General features: G+C 46.7%; 1 protein-coding gene and 1 non-coding gene across 5 annotated transcripts in view; both read right to left on the bottom strand.

The window, feature by feature from the left end:
• Positions 1-926: 926 nt before the first annotated feature.
• The window catches only part of CHD2 (chromodomain helicase DNA binding protein 2), a 157202-nt gene continuing 130764 nt past the window's right edge, over positions 927-27364 (bottom strand). For 3 of the 4 annotated variants that reach the window (XM_073568752.1, XM_073568749.1, XM_073568753.1), the window contains 5 exons: positions 19371-19549; positions 18588-18687; positions 16875-17079; positions 7888-8134; positions 927-7370 (listed from right to left, as the gene is read on the bottom strand). In XM_073568752.1, the coding sequence (XP_073424853.1) occupies positions 7058-7370; positions 7888-8134; positions 16875-17079; positions 18588-18687; positions 19371-19549 (1044 nt within the window). In that variant the 3' untranslated portion in view covers positions 927-7057. The remainder of the gene's footprint in view (positions 7371-7887; positions 8135-16874; positions 17080-18587; positions 18688-19370; positions 19550-27364) is intronic. The other variant, XM_073568751.1, reaches the window with a different exon arrangement.
• On the bottom strand, positions 17860-17988 carry LOC141084451 (small Cajal body-specific RNA 14). Its single transcript, XR_012230998.1, has one exon.

Below are 27364 nucleotides of genomic sequence, written 5' to 3'. Positions count from 1 at the left end.
CTGTCACATCACAGATCACTGTGACAGATCAGCGATCTGTCACAGGCACTGCTGCAGACTTCCTCATGCCTGCGCTTTGCAGGCACTGAGGAAGCCAGCTTCCTCAGGCCCCCGTCGCCATCTTGGATTCGGGGGCCTGGAGGAAAGGAGCCCCCTGCAGCAGCGCTGCACATTGTGCTGCTGTGGGGGGCTCAGGGAAGCACGGAGGGAGCCCCCTCCCTGCCGATGCTTCCCTTTAACCCCCGGTACACCGCGATCGCGTTTGATCGCGGTGTGCAAGGGGTTAACGTGTCGGGGGCGGTCCGTGACGTAATATTCCGTCCATGGTAATTAGGTCCATGGTCACATGGACGGAATATTACGTCAATTGTAGGTAAGGGGTTAAATAGTTCATTGTTGCCATCTGCAGACAGGTTGTGATAAAGATCTTATTGATCGAAACGCGTCCCTTGTTCCCTGAGCTGCCTCACATGAGCATGCCATTTGTCTAATGCTTTTAATGGAAGAATAAAAATCTACGATTTTATGGGAGCTGGAGCGCTTTAGTCCTTTCTTCATAGGAGCCTCACTCTCCTCATTGGGACAGGGAAAACACTGGAGGGTGTTTAGAGGGTCGTTTTAAACTCTCGTTGTTTCCTGTCCCAATGAGGATAAGGAGGACGTCCTCCATGGTGCTGTCAGGTGATGAACTGGACAACGCCTTTTTTCTAAGTAAACAGGGACGAGGGTCACTTTACAGCTGCTTGACTGATACTTCTGGCCACAATGAATGGCAGTGGGCAAATTTGGGACAGGTTACTTAAGTTTCTCCTTGGTTAGACTCCAGGCCTTTGGCACACTTGCTATAATGCATTTCAAGATGTGACCATTTGCATCATTACATATAAAAAAAGAAGCCGCAAGACAAGTAAAAAAAAAAACGTGAAAAAACTTCAATCACATTTTAATATACAAGAATGAAATGTACAGCAGTTTACAATGTAGGAAAATTTAATACATACTATATAAACAATCTATTTACACAGGAAAACACAAAGAAAATGGCCTTTTCACAAATATAAATTAATAACATACCTTACTAGTCGTGTCTGTATTTAGAGATGGCGCGAAGACAAAGTCTTGGTTATCGTACGTTTCAAATACTTCATTTTTGTGAATAAAGGAGTTAATCTTTTCTGGACCTTAGTGTTTTTAAGGCCTATTTTACACGGCTGTAATATGTATGTCATTCACTGCAACACCTCCTGCAGTTCTAATAAACTGGACTTGGATCACTATAAGCTTATATTGTGATATAACATCAGGAAAACCATGGAACATAGTGATCAACGTGTTTTTTTCCCACGCTCAGGATTGGATACAAAGGGAACTTCTCTGCTACATCCAAAGCTGGTTTAGTAGAAAGATTGGGGACAAATCTGCTACAGCTGTCAAAAGTGGTGCAGAGCGCTCATCTGATGTACAACTAATGTTCTGAATTTATATGTAAATTAGAGCGGAGCGAAAAGATTTCGAAAACCCTGGTCCAGCAGATACGTCAGTAGATTATGACCAGACCTAGTCCTTGCTTTCATCCTCTTCTGATTAGTCCCAGCACGATGTTATTGTTGTGGAGTTATATACGCATGTCACGTTGGGCCTACTAATCAGTACAAGTACCGGGGATGCTGGCAGGTAGGAGGTTCGTAGGGCTCTGATCCGATGACTGCGGACTACAGACTTGGCTGATGGACCAAAATTCTGCAAATCCATAATAAACTCTATGCTGGATAATGCACTAAAGTTTGTGTCAGATTTCTGAATGGGTTTATGTATGGTCTTAGGGTTTAAAGAGGGGTTCTTAAGACTGATATTTTACCATGTGAGGTCATAAAAATGTCTGAGAGTTTCTCGGAGGCCTTTATCAGTCTCCTATAGCTCTCACTCAGTTCAGAAGATAAATATCAAATGTTTTTGCATTTTGTTATCCCCTAATATAGGATTTTTCATCAATCACCATGTTTGAATAAATAACAAAAGAAAAAAATGATAACATACTGAACACCGTTTATGAAAGCTGCAGACAAAAAAAAAGTCCAACCGTTCTTTGCCCATAGCAAGCAATAGGACCAAAGCATTCAGCTACAATCCAACATGGCTGCTATGCACAGTAGTGACAACCCCTGAAAATCCTGCTGGATACTGGTACACCGGCATGGCCTTCACAATGCTGGACACTGGTACACCGGCATAGTCTTCGCAATGTTGGACACTGGTACACCGGCAAAGCCTTCACAATGCTGGATACTGGTACACTGGCACAGCCTTCACAATGCTGGATACTGGTACACTGGCACAGCCTTCACAATGCTGGACACTGGTACACCAGCACGGCCTTCACAGTGCTGGAAACTAGTACACCGGCACGGCCTTCACAATGCTGGATACTGGTACACCGGCACGGCCTTCACAATGCTGGATACTGGTACACTGGCACGGCCTCCACAATGCTGGATAAGTGTACACCGGCACGGCCTTCACAATGCTGGACACTGGTACACCGGCACGGCCTTCACAGTGCTGGACACTGGTACACCGGCACGGCCTTCACAATGCTGGATACTGGTACACCGGCACGGCCTTCACAATGCTGGATACTGGTACACTGGCACGGCCTCCACAATGCTGGATAAGTGTACACCGGCACGGCCTTCACAATGCTGGACACTGGTACACCGGCACGGCCTTCACAATGCTGGACACTGGTACACCGGCACGGCCTTCACAATGCTGGACACTGGTACACCAGCACGGCCTTCACAATGCTGGACACTGGTACACCGGCACGGCCTTCACAATGCTGGACACTGGTACACCGGCACGGCCTTCACAATGCTGGACACTGGTACACCAGCACGGCCTTCACAATGCTGGAAACTAGTACACCGGCACGGCCTCCACAATGCTGGACAAGTGTAAACCGGCACGGCCTTCACAATGCTGGACACTGGTACACCGGCACGGCCTTCACAATGCTGGACACTGGTACACCGGCACGGCCTTCACAATGCTGGACACTGGTACACCGGCACGGCCTTCACAATGCTGGACACTGGTACACCAGCACGGCCTTCACAATGCTGGAAACTAGTACACCGGCACGGCCTCCACAATGCTGGACAAGTGTAAACCGGCACGGCCTTCACAATGCTGGACACTGGTATACCAGCACGGCCTTCACAATGCTGGACACTGGTATACCAGCACGGCCTTCACAATGCTGGACACTGGTATACCAGCACGGCCTTCACAATGCTGGACATTGGTACACCGGCATGGTCATCACAATGCTGGACACTGGTATACCGGCACGGCCTTCACAATGCTGGACACTGGTACACCGGCACGGCCTTCACAATGCTGGAAACTAGTACACCGGCACGGCCTCCACAATGCTGGACAAGTGTAAACCGGCACGGCCTTCACAATGCTGGAAACTAGTACACCGGCACGGCCTCCACAATGCTGGACACTGGTATACCAGCACGGCCTTCACAATGCTGGACATTGGTACACCGGCATGGCCTTCACAATGCTGGACACTGGTACACCGGCACGGCCTTCACAATGCTGGACACTGGTACACCGGCACGGCCTTCACAATGCTGGAAACTAGTACACCGGCACGGCCTCCACAATGCTGGACAAGTGTAAACCGGCACGGCCTTCACAATGCTGGACACTGGTATACCAGCACGGCCTTCACAATGCTGGACACTGGTATTTTTGCACGGCCTTCACAATGCTGGACACTGGTATACCAGCACGGCCTTCACAATGCTGGACATTGGTACACCGGCATGGTCTTCACAATGCTGGACACTGGTATACCGGCACGGCCTTCACAATGCTGGATACTGGTATACCAGCACAGAATTCACAATGCTGGACACTGGTATACCGGCATGGCCTTCACAATGCTGGACATTGGTATACCAGCATGGTCTTCACAATATACCAGATCCCTTTTTTCTTTTTTTACAGCAAAGCAAACATGCAGTGATCATGGGAAAATACAAAGTTCCCTTAAAATACAGATTACTTAAAATACTTGCTGTGAAGAAGATTCTTTAAGATCATACAGATTACAGCACAAGAACAAAAGATGAGCGGTGAACATGGCAGCAGGTTATGGCTTGTCTACAACAAAGCGGTATGACACGATTACTAAGGCACTTGTACACTTACTGTGACCATTTCCAGATTAATACCGGGCCATGGTGAAATACTTCATTAATACAATCTCTAGTATTTTTCATTGCTGCAGTTGCAGAAGTGGGAGAATATTAATCAATTATTTCAATTGTTTCTAAATTATTTCAGCCTAATACTAATGAGTGCAAATTATACAAGGATGACACACAGCTAAGTCTTGATTATAATCCATGAATTCACTGTTCATTATATGTTAGTGGAACATAGCAGCATACTAATATGTCGAAGGTGCCAGAGACAGTGCCACCCCAGTTCAAGACAATGGGGTGAGTTGAAATATCAAAGCCTGTATAGAAAAGTGGAGCTGTTTCTGGAAGCAAACAGATTTAAAAAAAATCTAAACAAGCATCAAAAAAACCCAAGTAACCGTCTACTATTTGAGGTTTGCTCATTGGCTTTTTTTTTCTAAAACTCCCATTAATTTCAATGTACTTATATGTCAGAACCAAAGAGATGCATGTACTGTATTATATTACAGTATATTACATTACATTATTTGGGAGTTGCAACCTCTCACCCTGCATCAGATCAAGCTGAGGTCTGCTCTACCTGTACTTAGAGTGTGAACCCTCAATCTGACAGTCCAACATAGGGTGCATCCTACTATCATTTAAACAGATGAAAATTGGCAGAATATTAACATGGAGTAATTGTCTAACATGGTTCTTATACATATGTGCACTAGATATAGTCAACGAATACAAATAGTGCAAAGAGGAATCCACACAAAAAAAATAGTCTTGAGCTTGCCCTCCAGTTTAATTAAGAATATGTGCCTCTATGTAAATATTCTGGTCTATTCAGGCAGAATATCTTACAATATTTAATTACAAATGCTGCCTGAACCACACAAATTCATCACTTAGTTTTAATTCATTTCTCTAGAAATTTAGAATTAATTAATATCATGCTGGCTACCAGCAGTCTCCACTAGAGGGAGCAATGAACTCAAACTCCCTCTAGTGGCAGATGCAAGTACCAGCAATTTATCATTAGAACATATTCTGAACTCTGATTGCTATGAAGATTTAATAAGAAATTGGAACAGAATTTCAGCCCCAGTTAGATGAAAGTAAAGAAAAATGGTGCTGAAAAGTGGAAGTTCATGACAAGCGTTACATGCAGATTTGTATTCTTTTTTTGCTGAGGATTCACATTGGATTTCACCTTGCTCATTAAAGGGGGTCAAATCCAATGTTTAAAATCTGCAACAAAAATTGACTTTGTGAATTAAATGTCTGCACCACATCAATATGGCATCTTTCTGTACCATGAGGATGAAGTCTGATAAAATTGTACCCACAATGCGGTTCCTCCAATGTCGTCCAGTTACCATTCTGTAGGATTATACCCTACGGACTCTTACAAAAGTCTATTTTGCCTTCATAGTCCACATTTTTTGGCAGAAGCCGAAACACAAAACCATTTTTCATTTCGCCACTGCTGAAACTATTCTAACAACTAAAATTAAATGAAAAGGTAATAAATATGGAAAGTAATAAGGAGGGAAAATATGCCATTCTTAATCCAGATTAACCCAACATTCGGCATGACTTGGGAATCTTACCTGCTCCCTGACCTAATGTCAGAGGTTCGGAGAACGCACGGGCGCACACATCCATATGTCTGGCGATACCAGCCTCCTAATACTATAATGCCATTAAAGGGATTGCTCAGGATTAGCGAAACATGGCCGATTTCTCCCAGAAATAGTAGTGTGCCCGTCCACAGATTGTGTCTGGTATTGCTGCAATACCACACAGAACCTATGGGCAGGTGTGGCGCTGTTTCAAGAAGACAGCAGCCACTTTTTCTAATACTTGATAATTCCTTTCAGATTATATATTCTATACAAGTGGGATTTTCTTTTGGCAGTAGCACTTTGGGGATTTCAGTACATCATTTATTCCAAATAGGTATTTGAAAGTTTTCACTTTCAATGAAAGGTGCCAAAGGGATGGTCTCATATTCTTACATATTGGGTGCCACCTATAAATAAGGGCCATACTCAGGCGATACTGCAGAGTTTTAGTAAAGCTATATGACCAAGTTTAGTCTGCACTGCTGTGTCCAGGTGCGGTTACAGGAAGTGTACAGTGTTATCGGGGGGCTACACACAGGGTGATGGATACAGAAGTATGGCTAGCTGGTCCGTATTGTAGAAAACACTGAAGTGGTAACTAGATATGATGTGGGAGCGTAATGTGTGCGGGGATCAGTGAAGGTGTCCAAAAAACCTTCTAAGCCTAACATCTTGGGGGGGAATACTACTGTGTTGGATGGGTAAGAGATGTTTGCTGCCCGGTCTGCAGCATTTTCTTTCGCCATGTTGTGTACAACCATCTGGTGGTTTGTCTTCACTGTATCCGGATCTATTAGAAAGCACAATCATGTGAGCACTTTGTGCACAAGTACAGTTGACAGATAAACACTTGCTTTGTCCATAAAACGCCTCAGACTTCATTCATGGACACGTCTTCACGGCCCTGAACTGCATGACACATCGACAGGAATCACATTCTCCTGACCGCGCCGCCCATTCTTCAAGGAATACTTTATAATGTAGGAGTCTGATATTTCACCTAAGCACCTGAAGGGAAACATAACTGAAATGATGGAAAACCTAACAAGCAAAATGTATCTGTTCACTTCATATGCTTGGCACAGGTTTCATCTCCTGAAGAGGAAGCCATATGCCACATGTCAGTATACCAGGACTCCGGACTCTCAGATGAGCACAGTCTATAGCAGCTAGGTCCACCATTAGCAAGTGGCCATTGTGGGCTTGTAATAGAAGTCTTTCCTATGTTCTCCTGGAATTCCAATTGTAGTCTGTGCCCTTCTGTTCTAATGATCGGTCCAATGGAGGTTTTGTGTCATGAGGGGATCTCTGAGCAGGAGCAGATCGAGGGTCTGAAAGAGATGACGACTGCTGGGAAGAACCTTTATAATCTCCAGATTTTTCTGGATGAAATGACCGGTAATGGTCAGAAGGTCCTTGGCCATGGTATCCCATAGGTGGCCTGTGGTCAGACCCCATTCGTCGAAAGTCCTGCTGATGATAACCTTGACCCCGAAATTCATCTGCTCGCCTCCGCTTATTGTCATGGTGATGTCTGTGGAAACATAAATCCAACGTCAGCAAATATTAGCCATTGTTTTTCAGACACTTCGTAGTTCTTATTACTAAAGATGGTACTGTGAAAAACAAGCAAATACTTAAAAGGGGTTCTCTGGTTAAAACAAGTTATCTATCCACAAAATAATTGATAACTTATTGATTTGTGGGGTCCAAGTCATGGGACCCATACAGATTTAAAATCGGGGAATTTTTATTCTTGACAGGGCACTTTTATCTCCATTACAAAATGGATTCCCTGACTGCTGCTCCATTCATTGTGCATGGGGCGGCTGAGAGAAGCTGAGCACAACATTCAGTTGCCCCATAAGAAGTAATGGAGTAGTGGTCAATCATGTGATAAAAGTTCCCTGTTCAGTCAATTGGTGCAAGTCCCAAATGTTGGACACCCACCAATCAACAAGTTATCACCTGTTGGGGTAATAAGTGATCATTTGGTTTCTTCCATTGAATGCTTTTAAGTAGAAATACTACTGTATGTCAGTGATCAATACCTGTCGTAATATTCCCTGTGACCTCGGTGATCTCGCTCGTTATTATACTGTTCATAGGGCCTTTTACGAGATGCGGTGTTTGGCCTGTAGTTAGCAGCATTTCTCCGAGGATCCCCAGGAGGGCGCCGGTCAGAATAGTGGTGATCCTTGTATCGGTGCTGCTCATACTGGTGGTGACGGTCCCCACTCCATTGCTGGTTATTATTGCCCCCATAATTAAATTTCCGATCTCTCCACTCGCCTCGATCTGAAAAAAAGAAAACGGGTATCAAAAATTAAATAAATCACAGAAAAATCATTATGTCTAATTCTCAAATTGCACTTGTGACCATAATGGAGAATAAGTCACAAAAGATTCATTAACCCATTCATGACATGCGCCATACATGTCCTGTTACAGCCAAGACCTGCATCTAACAATCGCAGGTGTCAGAGAATGACAGCGGCATTTAACACACGTCACCATAGGGGCGCGACATCCCACTGGCACCCCCATGACGTGATCGCGGGTCGCCGATAGGTTGCTATGATAGCCGGGGGATCTGCTGTGGCATCGCTGTACATAGCCAAGTGATCAGATGATCCCAGATTCAAGTACCCAAAGTAGACTATTAAGAACAATGAAAAAGGAGATTTTTGTGTACTCGTCGTAAAATCTCTTTCTCTTAGCCTCTAACTGGGGGACACAGAACCATGGGTGTTATGCTGCGGTCTACTAGGAGGCGACACTATGCATAATCTGAAAAAGATTAACTATGGCTCCTCCTCTGCAGTATACACCCCTGGACGGCGTCAGCCTTCTCCAGTTTTGTGCAAAAGCATTAGGAGGAACATAACAGAAACAACATAACCATGACTGTAAGAAGGCCACTCTGTGCGAGCTCAAAGAACAATATGAGAACTGAACCGTAACAACGGCCCGTAAGGGCAACAGGGTGGGAGCTGTGTCCCCCAATTAGAGGCTAAGAGAAAGAGATTTTTCCGGTGAGTACACAAAAATCTCCTTTACTCTGTCGCCTCATTGGGGAACACAGAACCATGGGACGTCCCAAAGCAGTCCCTGGGTGGGAAGCAATGGACGAATATTGTGCTAGCAGGTCCCTAAACTTGGGACACTGCCGCCTGCAGAACCCATCTACCCAGGCTCGCATCCGCTGAGAACTGGGTATGAACACTGTAGTGTTTCGTAAACGTGTGTAGACTAGTCTAAGTGGCAGCCTTACACACTTCTTGTGCTGAAGCCTGGTGCCGAATGGCCCAGGAGGCCCCTACTGCCCGCGTAGAGTGTGCCGTGATACCGGCCGGAAGAGGAGAGTTGTTAAGGCGGTAAGCCTCTTGTATGGTGGACTTGATCCACCTGGCAAGGGTAGCGTTGGAACCCGGCAGACCCTTGCGAACGCCTTCCAGAAGAAGGAAAAGGGAATCAGACTTCCGGAAGGGTGCAGTCCTAGACAAATACAGTGCCTACAAGTAGTATTCAACCCCCTGCAGATTTAGCAGGTTTGATAAGATGCAAATAAGTTAGAGCCTTCAAACTTCACACAAGAGCAGGATTTATTAACAGATGCATAAATCTTACAAACCAAAAAGTTATGTTGCTCAGTTAAATTTTAATAAATTTTAAACATAAAAGTGTGGGTCAATTATTATTCAACCCCTAGGTTTAATATTTTGTGGAATAACCCTTGTTTGCAATTACAGCTAATAATCGTCTTTTATAAGACCTGATCAGGCCGGCACAGGTCTCTGGAGTTATCTTGGCCCACTCCTCCATGCAGATCTTCTCCAAGTTATCTAGGTTCTTTGGGTGTCTCATGTGGACTTTAATCTTGAGCTCCTTCCACAAGTTTTCAATTGGGTTAAGGTCAGGAGACTGACTAGGCCACTCCAACACCTTGATTTTTTGCCTCTTGAACCAGGCCTTGGTTTTGTTGGCTGTGTGCTTTGGGTCGTTGTCTTGTTGGAAGATGAAATGACGACCCATCTTAAGATCCTTGATGGAGGAGCGGAGGTTCTTGGCCAAAATCTCCAGGTAGGCCGTGCTATCCATCTTCCCATGGATCCGGACCAGATGGCCAGGCCCCTTGGCTGAGAAACAGCCCCACAGCATGATGCTGCCACCACCATGCTTGACTGTAGGGATGGTATTCTTGGGGTCGTATGCAGTGCCATCCAGTCTCCAAACGTCACATGTGTGTTTGGCACCAAAGATCTCGATCTTGGTCTCATCAGACCAGAGAACCTTGAACCAGTCTGTCTCAGAGTCCTCCAAGTGATCATGAGCAAACTGTAGACAAGCCTTGACATGACGCTTTGAAAGTAAAGGTACCTTACGGGCTCGTCTGGAACGGAGACCATTGCGGTGGAGTACGTTACTTATGGTAATGACTGAAACCAATGTCCCCACTGCCATGAGATCTTCCCGGAGCTCCTTCCTTGTTGTCCTTGGGTTAGCCTTGACTCTTCGGACAAGCCTGGCCTCGGCACGGGAGGAAACTTTCAAAGGCTGTCCAGGCCGTGGAAGGCTAACAGTAGTTCCATAAGCCTTCCACTTCCGGATGATGCTCCCAACAGTGGAGACAGGTAGGCCCAACTCGTTGGAAAGGGTTTTGTACCCCTTGCCAGCCTTGTGACCCTCCACGATCTTGTCTCTGATGGCCTTGGAATGCTCCTTTGTCTTTCCCATGTTGACCATGTATGAGTGCTGTTCACAAGTTTGGGGAGGGTCTTAAATAGTCAGAAAAGGCTGGAAAAAGAGATAATTAATCCAAACATGTGAAGCTCATTGTTCTTTGTGCCTGAAATACTTCTTAATACTTTAGGGGAACCAAACAGAATTCTGGTGGTTTGAGGGGTTGAATAATAAATGACCCTCTGAATAAACTTTTCACAATTTAAAAAAAAATTAAACAAAGAAATAACATTCTTTTTTGCTGCAGTGCATTTCACACTTCCAGGCTGATCTACAGTCCAAATGTCACAATGCCAAGATAATTCCGAATGTGTAAACCTGCTAAATCTGCAGGGGGTTGAATACTACTTGTAGGCACTGTATATACGCAATGCCCTGACGAGGTCAAGCGTATGCAGAGCCTTCTCCACTCTATGAACCGCAACCGGGCAAATGGACGGCAGTGAAATTTTCTCATTGAGGTGGAAGTTGGACACAACCTTCGGAAGGAAGGAAGGTACTGTACGGAGAACCACCTTGTCCTGGTGAAAGGATAGGAAGGGCCGTCTGCAGGAGAGTGCTGACAATTCAGACACCCTGCGTAGCGAGGCGATTGCCACCAGAAAAAACACCTTCTGTGACAGAATGCGGAGTGGGACTTCCTTAAGGGGTTCGAAAGGTGGTGCCTGCAATGCTGTCAGGACCAGGTTGAGGTCCCACGTTTCCAGTGGACGTCTGTAGGGGGGAGCTAATCGGGAAACTCCCTGGAGAAAAGTCCTTACTTGCGGCTTGTTTGCAATACGCCTTTGGAAAAGCACTGAATGCACTAACACCTGGCTCTTAAGCGAGCTTAGGGATAGCCTGGCGTCCAGGCCCGATTGAAGAAAACCAAGTACCTTTGGGAGGGAATAAGGGAGTGGGACCTGTCCGCGAGATTCGCACCAGGTAAAGAAAGCTCTCCAGGTACGGTAATAGATCTTGGCGGAGGCTGACTTCCTTGCCCTGATCATGGTTGTAATGACGTCCGGTGAGAGCCTTGCCTGGGTTAGAACCCAGGTCTCAAGGGCCATGCCGTCAAATTGAGAACCCCTGAGTTCTGATGGTAGAACGGACCTTGTGACAGAAGGTCGTGACGGTCGGGGAGACGCCAGGGGTCGCCTGCTGTAAGTTGTACGATGTCGGCGTACCATGTACGTCTGGGCCAGTCCGGCGCGATCAGGATGGTTGGAACTCCCTATTGTTTGATCTTCCTCACGACTCTGGAGATCAGGGGGAGGGGTGGAAAAATGTACAGGAGCTTGAACAGGGTCCAGTCCTGAACCAGGGCATCCGCTCCGAGCGACCACGGGTCGAGTGTCCTGGCCATGAAATGGGAGGCCTTGGCATTGAGATGGGATGCCATTAGGTCCACGTCCGGGGTCCCCCAGCAATGGTAGATCTGATGAAAAATTTCGGGATGGAGAGACCACTCCCCCGAGTCCATTCTTTGTCTGCTGAGGAAGTCGGCTTCCCAGTTGTCCACACCCGGAATGTGGACCGCAGAGAGTACCGACCTCGTGTCCTCCGCCCAGTGGAGGATATGAGCCACTTCTCTCATCGCCTGGGTACTGTGGGTCCCGCTTGGTGATTCACATATGCCACCGCCGTGGCATTGTCCGACTGTATCCTGATATGAGAGGCTGCCAGCAAGTGATGAAAGGCTCTCAATGCCAGGAGGATGGCCCGAATTCCCAGGATGTTGATGGGCAAGGTCGCTTCCACTGGTGACCACTTGCCTTGTGCCCTGTGATGTAGGTGCACCGCACCCCAATCTGTCAGGCTTGCATCGGTGGGTCAGAACCTTCCATTGACCTGAGAGAAAGGATTTTCCCCTTGCAAGCGAAGTTGGCTTGAGCCACCAGTGTAGGGACCGCCTGGTTGACGATGTTAGCCGGGACTCCCTGTCGAGGGAGAAAGGATTCCTGTCCCAGGACCTGAGGATGGCTAGTTGAAGAGGCCTGAGGTGAAACTGGGCAAATGGTACCACCTCCATTGCTGCTGCCATCCTGCCGAGGACTCTCATGGCAAACCGGAGAGATCGGGGGGGATTGCGGAGGAGTATGCAAACTCCCAGACGGAGAGCCAGTGCCTTGTCCCTGGGAAGGAGCACCAGCCCCCCCGGAGGTGTCGAATAGCATCCAGGAAGATCAGGGACTGACTCGGGGTCGTCGATGACTTTTGCAAGTTGACTAGCCAGCCCAGGCGACTCAGAGTGTTGATTGTGATTGAGACGCTGACCTCGCAGTCCTTGAAGGTGGAGGCCTTGATGAGAAGATCGTCCAGGTATGGAACGACTACAATGCCTCTGGAGTGTATAACGTCCATGGTGGCTGCCATGATCTTGGTAAATGTTCTGGGAGCCGTGGCGAGTCCGAACGGGAGAGCCACGAACTGGTAGTGGTCCTGGTTGATCGCGAACCTGAGAAATCTTTGATGGGCGGGAGCAATTGGTATATGCAGGTATGCGTCTTGTATGTCTATGGAGGCGAGATATTCTCCCTGCTCCATGGATGCAATGATGGACCGAAGGGACTCCATGCGAAAATGATGAACCCGTACATATTTGTTGAGTTGTTTTAGGTCTAGTATGGGCCGGACGCTGCCTCCTTTCTTGGGGACTACGAATAGATTGGAGTAGAACCCTCGGAAGCGTTCGGTCGCGTGGTGGAACAGAGAGGAAGAACCGGTTTGGTGGACTGGAAGTGAACTCTATCTTGTATCTGGAAGACACTATTTCCCTGACCCACCTGTCTTCTGTAATAGGCAGCCAGACTTGCTGAAAGAGTAGAAGTCGTCCGCCTACTGGTGGGGTGTCTTCCGGAGTTCGTGAGTCATGATGAGGCGAAATTCGGAGGTTTTCCTCCTTTGGGCTTCGCCTGGCCTGCTTTCGACTGCCAGCTTCTGTCCGGCCTCTGCGCCGCCTGTGGGTTGTCCCTGCGTGGAGAGCGGTTACGATTTTGTGCTGGGTGCGAGACGGACCAGCCCGAAGAATTCCGAAAGGATCGGAATCTTGTTTGGTTACGCCGTTTAAACGTGCGTTTAGGTTTTAGTTGAGTGAGAGAGGTACTCTTACCCCCCCCAGCGGCGTTGGATATCATTGTGTCCAACTTTTCACCGAAAAGCCGTCCACTGAGGTATGGGAGATGCGTGAGGGACTTCTTTGAGGCCGCATCCGCTTTCCATTCCCGCAGCCAGAGGATACGCCGAATTGTTATGGCGTTTGCTGCTATCCCCGCTACACCTCTTGCGGAATCCAGGGCTGCATGAAGCATGTAATCTGCTACCACTGCTATTTGAACCGCTTGGTCCGACAGCTCAGGATTTGATGCTTGGAGGCCAGCTTGCAATTTTTTGGCCCAAGCCAGAATGGCCTTGGCCGCCCAAACTGAAGCGAACGCGGGGGCCAGGGAGGCCCCTGCCGCTTCGAAAACTGAACGAGCCATGCGTTCTATCTGCCGGTCTGCTGCGTCCCTGAGGGTTGAGCTATCTGGCAGTGAGAAGAGGATCTGTGCTGCTAGCTTAGAGACTGGGGGGTCCACTTCAGGTGGGTCTGTCCACTGTTTGGTGTCCTTTTGTGGGAAGGGGTACCTAGCCTCCATATATTTGCGATGGGTGAATTTCTTCTCAGGCTACGAAAACTGCTTAGTAAGGATCGCCTGAAATTCCGGGTGGTTAGAGAAGACATTAGGTGGTTTCAGAACACCTTCAAAGCAAATCTTGTGTTCTGGGGCTTCCGGGGTTGGATCGGAAATGTCCAGCACCCGATGGATGGAAGAGATTATGTCCTCAACTAGCGCTGTATTGCTAGGGGGACAAGGGACCAGAGACCTCTCCGTTTCGTTGTCTGAGTCACAGATGCCTTCCGAATCCTCCGTATCGTTGAGGCGTTCCCTGGTGGGTGAGCTGGGGCGGAGGTCTCCTGTAGTCGGGGGTCGCTGTGGAGATGTGCGTTGTTTGTCTCTGGTAGGGGACGGTCTAGGTGACCTGGAACTACGGTGTCTCTCCCTAGAGGGGGATGACCGTGTGCTATGGGATGACGCAGAGGAGCACGACGTGTGGGTCTGCTTACGTCTGGGAGAGCCACAAACGGCCTGTCCCTGAATGGAGCTATCCCTTTGCTGGGTAACGCTCATAGCCGAGACATGACCCTGCAGAGCCTGGAGTAATGTGGAGGTTAGGTTATCTATGGACTGCGTCATAGACTGCGACATCTGGGTAGCCCATTCCGGCCTGGTAGCATCCGCTGAAGCATCGGTAGGAGCCTCTTGGGGTACTGACCCCGTATTCTGGATACAGTCCCGACAGTGGGGGTACGTGCTGCCACTGGGGAGAGTGGTTTTGCAGGCTGTGCAGAATGCATAAAAGCAATTCTGCGTGGTTCTCTTGTACCTTGAGCCCGGCATAGTGCGCAGAGCGTGGAAGGGCAGGCTATGGGAGAGCCCTACAGGGGTGGATATGCAGGGGAAACTTAGGGGAGAGCCTTACAGGGAATCCAGATTCACAGCCGAGCAAAAAAAACCCGAGCTGTGATCTTACCCCACCAGTGTGCCCCTAGGTCCAGCGCCGAAGATCCACAGTCCTGTGCCCCCCGGAGACTGGCTGGCGTGATGCTCTGCTGATGCCTGCGTCAGAAATGGCCACCGAGAGGATGAGGAGGGAGAAGGGGCGGAGAGCTGAGAAAGAGCGCGCAGAGATGTGTAAAAACGCGCCCTTTCTGCCTCGATCCACCTCTTCTATGACACTGTAGAGTGTCATATTTGTCATCCGGGGGCGGGCCGGGGGGCGGAGAGGAAGCGGCGACCTAAATTTGATATCGATGCCCAAAAAAGGGCTCCAGGCCGGCGCGGTAGTCTGGGAGGGGGTCGGATCTTAACCGGACCCCCCCCCCCCCCGGATTGGAAGGCAGGCTAGCGGTGGGGCCACAATGGGAAGCGGGGCCCTGTGATGGGTCCCCCTGAGGCGCTATGGAGCTGGTGCTGCCGCAGAGACATGGGTGCAGGGAGTCCTGTCTCTGTATGTGCCATGCCTGCCCGCACTCCCCCCGGCCCCGACAGGAGTCCGAAGCTGGGCTGGGGTCTCTGGATACAGTGAGCTGCAGATTACCGAAGTACAGGCCCTACCTGAGGCGTCTCAACCTAATACCCCCAGAGGGGGATTAGGGAGGGTGCTGCTGTCACCATCAGGGGGCTTCTATCTCGCCTCGCCCTCAACCCAAGACCAAAAGGAATTGGGGAAGGAGGGGGGGTCTCAACTTCGAGCCAGCACCGCAGGACTGGGCAAGGAGTGACATGGGGAACGGCCATCTCTACTTCAACCGGGCACCCCATAATAGGGGGCCGAGGAAGGAGCCATGCCGGGACTCTCACAGGAGACCTGCTTTTCTTCATCTGTCATCCGGGAAAAAAATAGAGTTAAAAAAAAATTCTTTAGGTGTGCCTCCTTGCGACACTAAGCAAAAACTGAAGAAGGCTGACGCCGTCCAGGGGTGTATACTGCAGAGGAGGAGACATAGTTAATCTTTTTCAGATTATGCATAGTGTCGCCTCCTAGTGGACAGCAGCATAACACCCATGGTTCTGTGTCCCCCAATGAGGCGACAGAGTAAGTTGGGGAAAATGTAATTTTTTTTAGGTCCACAAAAAATGCTGTAAGAAGTGATCAAACACGATCTATCCCAAAATGGCATCAATAAAAACTTTGTCTTGCTGCCCTGTAAAAAATAAGCTGTCACACAGCTCCATTGACACAAAAAAAAAACCGTTATTGGACTCGTAAAATGGCGATATAACTTAAAATTTTTTTTTGAAAACTTCAGAAATTTCTTTTCACCACTGAAATAATATAAAAACTGGACATGTTGGGGATCGCTGTAATTTTACTGATGAGCAGAACCCTATTGCGAGGTCATTGTTACCACAAAATGTACAACGTAAAAACAATTCCCAATAAACAATGTCGGAATTGCTTTTTTTTTTTTTTTACCAACTTCTCTCCACTTGGATTTTTTTTTTCCCATTCTCCAGTGCATTATGTGGTGAAATTAATGGTGTCATTCAACACTACAACTCATCCTGCAAAAAAACAAGCCGTAATATATCTATTTGGACAGAAAAATAAAAGGTATTGCTCTGGGATGAAGGGGATTCCGGAAAAAAATTAAAACGCAAAAATGGAAAATGGTTTTCTCGTGAAGGAGTTAAAAGCAAATGTAGTTGAAAAGCAGAAAAACACCAAGAGTCAGCAGAGTACGTGCAGCTGCTGTGCAGTTGTCACTCACCTGCGTTATTGAACGGCCTTTTGTTAGGGTTGCCGTAGCTTTCTCTTTGGTGCCCATGCATCTGGGGTGGTGGTGGAAGAATGACATGAGGCTTGTGTTGCATATGGAGACCATGAGGCTGCGAGGTCACAGAGTCATGGCTGGAGCTGGATGGCTCTGGCCGGAAAACTTTCTTGCTTGGTTGTGTATCTCTTTTTTTCTGTTCCTTGGAAATAAAGTAGTGTAAAAATCCAGCAAAATCCAGCTCCGGGTATATTACAGTCGGATACTCAAGTATCGTCAGCTTTTAGACTTACGTCAGTACAACAGTGAGATTACGGGAGTAGGAAGAGCTGTGCATCATTAATAAACTGCATTAGTGGAGTTGCCCGATACCTTTACATTCATGGCCTATCCTAGAGACTGGTGACGATGTAACACCCAGCACCCTCATCATTCAGCTGTTCCCAGTGCTGGCCGGGTGTGATCAGTAGGGGAGCTGCACAGCAAAGTCAACTGCACAGAAAGAAAAGGGGCAGATGTGCAGTACCTGCTGTGGCCACTATACAGCTGATGGAGCTGTGCTGTTCCGCTCTGCAACTAAAGAGCATTCAAACATTGCCAGCACTGGGAATAGCTGAAAGGTGGGGTGCCACGTGTCACAGCCCCATTGATCTGGTATTGATGGATAGATCAGCAATATAAATATAATGGACAACCCCTTTAAGCATAGACACAAGACTTTGGTCCTGCAACCGGTCATCGGCAGAACTCTGACATTCTAGAAGTGTTACCAGAGCCCAGAGGACATAATTTCATTAGGGAAAATGGGGTTTGGATGTGATGGATTTCTTTAGACGACACACGTAGAGTAGGATGTGGTTAGAGGCTCTTCCTTCCAATTTTATATCTGCTTGCCCTTTGGTCAGCACAGGCTATAACTCCCATGCCATACACATTTCATTTGCAAAACTGAACATTAGATTTAAAAATGGAAAGACCAATAAATGTCTGGAGCCATCGCACAGGAAGCCCGATGTCTATTCAGGCCCTGTCGGCAGGAACCATTTCATTTATGTGGCAGACTGAAGTCACATTAAACCGCTAATTAATGCAACAATGCAAAGTCTGCCACATCTTACTAGGGGAATTGAACTCTGGTCTGTGGACGTCGTGGGTGAAACACTTAACCCTGAGCCACCAGTGGTACAGGGACTTTGGATAGAAAGCAGACTATGTGTCCTCTATGCAGCTCTTCATCTGCATAACAATAGGCAGACACAATGGACGTGTGGATACACATACATATACCTGCTGCTTCTGTACTTTAGGGCCATTCAATGGTATGAAGCAAAGTTATTTACATCTGTAAAGCACGCCATACAAAGACACAGTGACCAGCATTCCCATACAACCCTACAGGAATGCCGGTCACTGCCAAATATCTGGAAAAAATCAGTAACTCAAAACTACTCTGATCATAAACTATCCTGAAAAACCCATCACATGATATCAGACTGTATGTCCACAGCAAAAGGATAACAATAGCAAGAAAATGTAATTTACAGCTTGAAGACATTGTCCCCTCTAGTTGTATAAGAAGCAAGTATGGCCCCATGTAGGACACCGCACATCCGAAAGCTGCAGATGGAAGACGCACAAGAGTCCACGCTGCTGCAGCGATCAGCATGCAGATATTCTCCCTGGAACCTATATTCTACATTTAGTAATCACCTCCTCCTCCTGGGACCTCTTTTTATGAGCCATCTTGTACAATTTGTGCAGCTTTCTGGCACCAAATTCAGTGAATTTTGAGACAAAAATCCAGAGATTCCTATAAAGAAAAATTAGAAAGAGTTCTGATTAAATAAGCAATTCATAGATTTCATTAGAAAAACTTGCAATGGAAATATCTTTCAAGTCAGATTGGTTAATAGTGGGTCGCTAGCAATCCTCCAACCTGTCGATAAGTGCTTGCAATTTCTTGCTGTGGTCTCAATTTGCCACCATCATCCCAGCATCGATATTACACAAGGCACCACTATACACCTTGTATAATGATGAAAAACTGCCAAACTAATCCCCAAAATACTAAAAAACTGGAGGGCCCAATTCTGTGATCAGAAGCTCTCTTCTTCATCCAGTCACATAACACTGACCTGACAGAACACGCTGACCTGAGAAAACGTCATGAACCTTATCTAATCTCCTATAAGAGCCTGCTCTGCTACCATATAGTGTTCTATGCAGTGAGGGCAAAGGAAAGTCCTGCACTATAACGGGATCCGTCATAGGGTTCTATCTGGTGATGCTGGGTACACCGATCCTAGCAGGCGGCAATAGATCTTCATAGATCTTCAGTAGAGTTTTTATTATTAACTATGGCAGGAAAATCTGATAAATCAATGCTGAAAACCACCAGACATTCCCAGGGGTTCAGTTCAAAATAAAGTAAAAAACAAAAAAACACTTCTAACAAATGAGCAGCCTGCAATAAGCAGCAGAGGATACACTTACCGCCGCCACAACTTAATTTGTTCTTGATCAGAGTATGATTTAAGGCACTCGGAGATGCGATCTCCAATTTTTAGTAAGCAAGTCCTTGTGTGTTCTAGCTGTTCTTGGACAGTCAGGCCTTTGTCAGGTTTATCCAGTTGTTTCAGGGCTTTCTTCACAGGCCTCATTCTCTCCTTGCACTAAAAATAAAGAATAGTTTAAAAAAAACTTAAAAAAAAAAAAAAAAAGTGGCAGTAGTATAATATGTAGCCGCTAAGGCCACTAGATCACAAGTAATTTGTAAATATAAACCTCCAGGGTAACGTCAGAGCATCAGCGCTGAATTGAGAGGATTGAAGAAGTGCATTGCTTTTCTTGTTTTGGACCGAACAATGTCTTGATTGGAAACATATTGATCCAATTTAACCTTGTGGAATATTCTCCTAAAGATGTAAGGAGGTTACGAATAGTACCCCACCTTTAATATCTAGGTACAAACATAGCAAGAAATGACACGCAACTCCGTGATTAAAATATATTCCCTCTTTTGCCATACCTGCAGAAGAAAATTAGAATATGGGAATCCCTACCTGTCAGTAGCTGGGAAAATCAATGTCATTAGAATGATAGTCCTCCCTAAATTCCTGTATGTTCTGGAACATTCAACCTCCATTGTCCCACAGAAGGACTTTGCCATAATCAACTCCCATTTAGAGTCATGGGACCCAAACTGAAACTGACCATTTTTCCAAGGCCTAGGGATGAGGCACTCCAAGACTTCTTATACGACTTAGCTGTCCAACGTTGCTTTCTACAACACTGGATAGTAGATAATCATTTACCTAAGGCCACATTCACACATTCAGTACTTTACGTCAGTATTTGTAAGTCAATACCATGAGTGGAACAATCAAAGGAAAAGTATAATATAAGCACGCAAACCAATTCTGTATTTTTCACCCACTCCTGGTTTTTGCTTACAAATACAGATGTAAAAAGCGGAATGTGTCCTAATTTTGACCACCACCTTGCTCACTGTTAGTATTCAGAGTCTATGGGGGTTTTGGGGGCATCAGAGCAATATCAACACTTGCTCTTCCCAATTCAAAGACTTGCAGTATAAGTGTCAAGCCACCAAAAAGATTTTTCAATTCAAGGACACAGTAGTTGAGTCCCCCTTATGCCAACAGTGCTCTTCCAGAATTGCTACATTCCCAAGATGCTTTGGTTGAACTTAGGGGTCAAGACACTGGCACAGGTACATATCCACGGTTTTCTTGTTTCCTCTTATCAATGTTAACGACTCTATCAAGCCCCCATACACGCTTTCTTTAGGTATCTGCAACTAAGACATGTCCTAAATACCCAGGTCCCAGATATTGGGAAATTTTCTCATATCCTCAAACCCCCTGACTGGGATTCTAAGGAGCCGATGCTCCTCATCGCCACTGTTTGAGGCCAAATCGAGGACAGTAATACTCTCCCTATCAAAGGAGGATTGGAGCTAGGCCTTGTCCTCCACACAATGTGTTTTACTGGCAATTAATAACAAGCTAGTCCAAATGTATATAGTCCATCAATGCTACCTGACTCCTAACAGGTTAGATAACATGGGTAGAGCCATCACTGAGGATTGCCACAGGGGTGAGGAAGAGGCGGCACATTTTATACATCTGATGTTGGATTACCCTCCTATTGCAGACTTTTGAAAGGCGGTCATAGCTTTCCTCATCGAGATCATACAACACCTGTACCACGCTGCCCTAAGGTCTTTTCATTAGAAACCCTGATGAGGAGACCTGGCCTCACTACCCCCACACTCTTCTCAAGGAAAGAAGGATTTTTGGTACTCACTGTAAAATCTCTTTCTTGAAGCCTTCATTGGGGACACAGGTTACCATGGGTTTATGCTGCTGTCGCTAGGAGGCTGACACTAGGCAAAAAAAGGAAATAGCTCCTCCCCAGTAATATATACCCACTGACAGGAACCAAGTACCTCAGTTAGTGTTAAAGCAGTGTGATAAGCAACCAAAAATTTGACATATGTACCAACTCAGCAACAAAAGGCACGTAGACCTATAAACGGTACAAACAGTTAGGGAGGGTGCTGGGTTCCCCAATGAAGGCTCCAAGAAATAGATTTTACATTGAGTACCAAAAATATTTCTTTCTTTATTGCTTCATTGGGGGACACAGGTCACAGTGGGACGTCCCAAAGCAGTCCCCAAGGGTGGGAAACAGAAAACAATGCAAAGAAAAAAACCTACATCGGCCGATGCATAACCGCAGCCTGTAACACCTTCCTTCCCAGGTCTGCATCAGACAAGACATGGGTATGAAACTTATAAAACGAAAGTGTACAATGAAGACCAGGTCGCAGCTAACAATCTGTTAAGCTGAAGCCTGGTGACAAAGTGCCCAGGCAGTTCCCACTGCCCAGGTGGAGTGAGCCTTTATCTTTGGAGGAAGTTGTTAGTCCTGAACAAGGTATGCCTCCAATATTGCCAAACAAAACAAAACGGGCAAAAGTGGACCTGGAGGCTGGGAGTACCTTACGACGACCTTCAGAGATGTCAAATAGGGCATCAGTGAGGCGAAAGGGAGCAGTCCTTGAGAGATATACTCGGATAGCTCTGACCAGATCTAACTTGTGGAGGGACTTCTCCAGGGAATGAACCGGAGAGGGACATAGGGAAGTAAGGACAATTTCTTAATTAATGTGAAGAGATCACCCTATGTAAGGAAGGAAGGAACGGGCTCGAGAGCTACCGTGTCCTGATGGAGAGTCAGGAACGAGGAACGGCAGGACAAAGCCGCTAACTCAGAAACTCTCCTGATGGACGTAATGGCAACAAAGAAAGCAGTTTTTATGACAGGAGAGAAGACGGAAAAACTTGAATGGGCTCAAAGGGAGCGCGCTGGAGTGCACCCAAGGACAAGATTAGGATCCTATGGATCCATCGGATGACAATAAGGGAGGTGCCAGGTGGGCGACTCCAGGAAGAAAGGTGTTTACCTGGAAATGAGAAGCCAAATCTCGTTGAGAAAGGATTGAAGAGCGGAAACTTGACCCTTAAGGGTAGTGACCAAATTTTGTCCACATTACATTGAAAGAAGACCTTCCAGTATCCGTGATAGATAAGCGAGGATGCTGGTTTTCTTGCCCTAATTATGGTCTAAATAACCTGATGGGAAAGGTCGGTCATCCTCAGGACTGTGGCCTCAACGGTCATGCCATTGAAATCAGAGACTGAGAACTCTGGAGGAAGAGGGGTCCCTGTGAAAGAAACTCTGAATGGTCTGGAAGCCTCCAGAGGGCATTGATGAGCATGTTCACCAGCTCCGCATACAAGGCCCTTCTTGGGCCATGTGGAACTACCATGATTACGAGAGTTCCTTCCGCTAATATCCTTTTCACAACTCTCGGAATAAAGGGGAGAGGCGGAAAAATATATGTCAAGTGAAAATGTGATCACGGGGTCACTAGTGCATCAAATCCTATGACAAGCAGATCCTGGGACCTGGCTACGAACGAAGGAACCTTGTGGTTCATCCGAGACACCAGGAGGATGATGTCCAGTGAGCCCATCTCTGGCATATTTGATTTAAAATGCCGGAAATGAAAGACCAATCGCCCGGTGCGAGACTCTGAAGACTCAGAAAATTGGCTGCCCAAGTTTTCACCTCAGGAGTGTGTATGGCTGATATGACGGTAACGAGATGATCGGCACGTCTCAGAATCCTTGTTAACTCTGCCAACACCTGTTTGTAGCAGGGCTGTGGAGTTGGAGTCGGAGTCGGTGCTCATTTTGGTGGAGTCGGAGTCGGAGTTGGAGTCGGTATAAAATGGACCGACTCCGACTCCTAAAATATATAATAAATTGGGTACAGTAATTCAATGCAGGATGTGCTGAATATTTTTTTATAGGAGTTTGGGAAAGTTATGAAATGTCCTATAAATGACTGTTCTATTCCTGATCTAAGGCTACATTCACGCACAGCGTTTTTCCTGTGTTTTTTGAGGATACGTTTTTCAGCTGCAAAAGCTGATCATCTTTTTAAAAAACTGCATCACCTGAAAGGTTTTTGAGCTCATAGATAATGTTTTCAATAGCAAAAGCAGATTAGAAATCTGCTCTATCTATATATCCATTTATCCATATCTGTCTATCCATATCGTATCTGTACCAAAAAGAATGAAAACCGGGTAGTACACCAATATATATTCTGTTCTATCTAAATATCTTGATTATTGGATCATAAAAATGATTAAATGTCTGAGGTTCACATTGTACTACAATAAATTTTTCACTTAAATATAAGCAATGTGTGTGGGAGTCGGAGTCGGTGTAAGGGAAATTGAGGAGTCGGAGTCGCAGGTTTGGCTTACCGACTCCACAGCCCTGGTTTGTAGGTACAATTCCGAGCTGCCGCTGAGACAAACTCCAGATTGTTGTAGAATTACAGCGGTTTTATTCAACGCATTTCAGGGGTCTCATGCCCCCTTCATCAGGAGATACCACACCACTACGAATTCCCTTTGAATACTTCATTTCTTCTGGTCATTGAAGACCTGTGGATCTGCAGCAGCCGCTACCTACATGCTCCTATCTCATCCTAACCAGGTGAGCAAATTTTATGATATATTCTATCCGTTGTAACGTGGATAAGACCCTATTGCACTTTTTTGTTTCCCCATTCTTTTGCAACACCTGTTTGCTGCGAGCCCCTCCTTGATGTTTTAAGCCATGGCAGTGACGTTGTCCGATTTTATACGGACCTGCTAGGAAGGACTGTCAGCGGCAAAGGGCAAGAAGAAAATATTGCTCTGATCTCCAGGAGATTGAAGGGGAGAGCGAATACTTAGGATTTCCAGCGACCCTGCGCTGAATAATGAAGGAAAAAACGCTCTCTAACCAAGGAGACTGGCGTCAGTAGTGACGACCTGCTACCAGAGCGGGTGAAAGGACCTCCCTCGAAGGACTGACGCTAATACCGTCCGCCAGGTCAGGGACTGCCTGCCTTTAAGAGGCGGTAGAATGGGCCGGTCCAGGGAGGCGGCCCTCTGTCCCAAGCCGACACGGGGACCAGCTGAAGAGAACAGGTCTGAAACTGGGTAAAGGGAGAGGTCTCCATGACAGTAATTATCTTCCCCAGAACTCTCACACTGTATTGTAGGGAGAGAGAAGCTGGTCGTTTAGAGTGCAGATCCCTCGGCAAAGGGATAAGAACGTCACCTTTGGAAAGAAGACAAGGCTTGTGCCATGACAAACCTCATTCCCAGAAACACCAAATGCTGGGCTGGGGTGAGGGAGAACTTCTCTCTGTTGATGATCTAGCCAAGACAGGCCAGAGTGTCTAAGGTGAACTGAAGACTCTAGTCGCAACCTCTGCGGGACTCAATCTTGAAATGACAGATCCGAACATGAGGATTCAATCGCTTGAAGCAGGGCTGTGGAGTCGGTAAGCCAAACCTGCGACTCCGACTCCTCAATTTCCCTTACACCGACTCCGACTCCAACTCCGACTCCACGACTCCGACTCCCACACATATTGCTTATATTTAAGTGAAAAATTTATTGTAGTACAATGTGAACCTCAGACATTTAATCATTTTTATGATCCAATAATCAAGATATTTAGATAGAACAGAATATATATTGGTGTACTACCTGGTTTTCATTCTTTTTGGTACAGATACGATATGGATAGACAGATATGGATAAATGGATAGATAGAGCAGATTTCTAATCTGCTTTTGCTATTGAGAACATTATGTATGAGCTCAAAAACCTTTCAGGTGATGCAGTTTTTTAAAAAGATGATCAACTTTTGCAGCTGAAAAACGTATCCTCAAAAAACACAGGAAAAACGCTGTGTGTGAATGTAGCCTTAGATCAGGAATATAACAGCCATTTATAGGACATTTCATAACTTTCCCAAACTCCTATGAAAAAATATTCAGCACATCCTGCATTGAATTACTGTACCCAATTTATTACCGTATATACTCGAATATAAGCCGAGATTTTCAGCCCGTTTTTTTGGGCTGAAAGTCCCCCTCTCGGCTTATATTCGAGTCATATACACCGGGGGGTCGGAGGGGGAGAGGGGGCGGGGTGTCAGGTCATACTTACCCGTCCTGATGCTGTCTCTTGAGCCTCCAGCTTCTCCGCGCTCTCTGTTCCTGCCTTCAGCGGTCACGTGGTACCGCTCATTAAAACTCATGAATATGCGCATATTCATGAGTTTTAATGAGCGGTATCACATGACCGCTGAACGCAGGAAGAGAGAGCGCGGAGAAGCTGGGGGCTCAAGAGACAGCGTCAGGACGGGTAAGTATAGCGATACTCACCTGTCCTGCGTCCATGGCTGCTTGCTGCTGTCTGTCATTGGTCAGTGACTTCAGACAGCAGAGGGCGTGGTGACGTGATTAGTGCGCGCCACGCCCCCTGCAGTCTGAACGTCACTGACTGATGACGTGGCAGATAGCGGTGAGCAGCCATGGACGCAGGACAGGTGAGTATCTGATACCCAGCGACGGAGAGGTGAGTATGTCATTTTTTTTATTTTTACATGCTGCAGCAGCGGCAGCACATGGGGGAATAATCTTAAGGAGCTTCTAATGGGGACAGTATATGGGGGAACAATCTATGGAGCTTCTTATGGGGGCAGTATATGGGGGAACAATCTATGGAGCTGCTTATGGGGGGCAGTATATGGGGGAATAATCTTAAGGAGCTTCTAATGGGGGCAGTATATAGGGGAACAATCTATGGAGCTGCTTATGGGGGCAGTATATGGGGGAACAATATGGAGCTTCTTATGGGGGCAGCATATGGGGGAATAATCTATGGAGCTTCTAATGGGGGCAGTATATGGGGGAATAATCTATGGAGCTGCTTATGGGGGCAGAATATGGGGGAACAATATGGAGCTTCTAATGGGGGCAGCATATGGGGGAATAATCTATGGAGCTTCTAATGGGGGCAGCATATGGGTGAATAATCTATGGAGCTTCTAATGGGGGCAGCATATGGGGGAACAATCTATGGAGCTTCTTCTGGGGACACCATATGGGGGAATAATCTATGGAGCATTTCCCACCCTAGGCTTATACTCGAGTCAATAAGTTTTCCCATTTTTTTGTGGCAAAATTAGGGGGGTCGGCTTATACTCGGGTCGGCTTATACTCGAGTATATACGGTATATATTTTAGGAGTCGGAGTCGGTCCATTTTATACCGACTCCAACTCCGACTCCGACTCCACCAAAATGAGCACCGACTCCGACTCCACGACTCCGACTCCACAGCCCTGGCTTGAAGTCTAAAATCAGATGGAGAGATCCGACTTTCTCCGGGACTACGGAAAGATTAGAGTAGAACCCTGGAAAGCAATTGCTCTGGGAAACGGGTACGATTACCCGAGTGTTTCAGGAAAGAGACGGCCTGAAGAACCTCTGGCGCCTGCGATGGATGTCTTGGCAAACGAGACTGAAAGAAAAGTCCTCCTGGGAGGGAAGAAAAAAAGTTATTCTTGATTTATTTTTTTTGAGGATGGATCTGTAATGCACACCTACAACCAGAGGATGCGGCACACAGCAATGATGTTGCTGTTCTCCCCAGCGGAGCAACAGGCTGCATCAAAAGAGGCGGTCAAAAGATATTTGCTGGCATGGGCAATCCGTTCTGCCAAATCCGCCATCTCATCCAGGGAAGCTGCCGCAAGATGCCCTGGTGAAGCATTCTTGCCCAGGCAGACAATCTGCCTATCCATAGTGTCCCTAATAGACACACCGTCTGGCAGAGACAAGACTGTCTTGGAAGACAGGCGAGAAACAGGCGGGTCCACCTTAGGAGACTCTGCCCATCTACCAACGAGATCAGGGCTAAATGAATAAAGAACGTCTAGCTGCTTCTTTCTCAGGAAGCGCTTTTCAGGATGTTTCCAGAGTTTAGCCACGATAGTTTCAAATTCCCTGTCATAGGAGAAAGTTCGGGAGGGACGTTTTAC

Source organism: Dendrobates tinctorius, unplaced genomic scaffold, assembly GCF_039654945.1.
Source record: "Dendrobates tinctorius isolate UK_male_01 unplaced genomic scaffold, ASM3965494v1 ptg000022l, whole genome shotgun sequence".
NCBI classification, from domain to species: Eukaryota; Metazoa; Chordata; class Amphibia; order Anura; family Dendrobatidae; genus Dendrobates; species Dendrobates tinctorius.
Note: the sequence above shows the minus strand (reverse complement) of the source record. Positions and strands in the feature narration are given on the sequence as shown.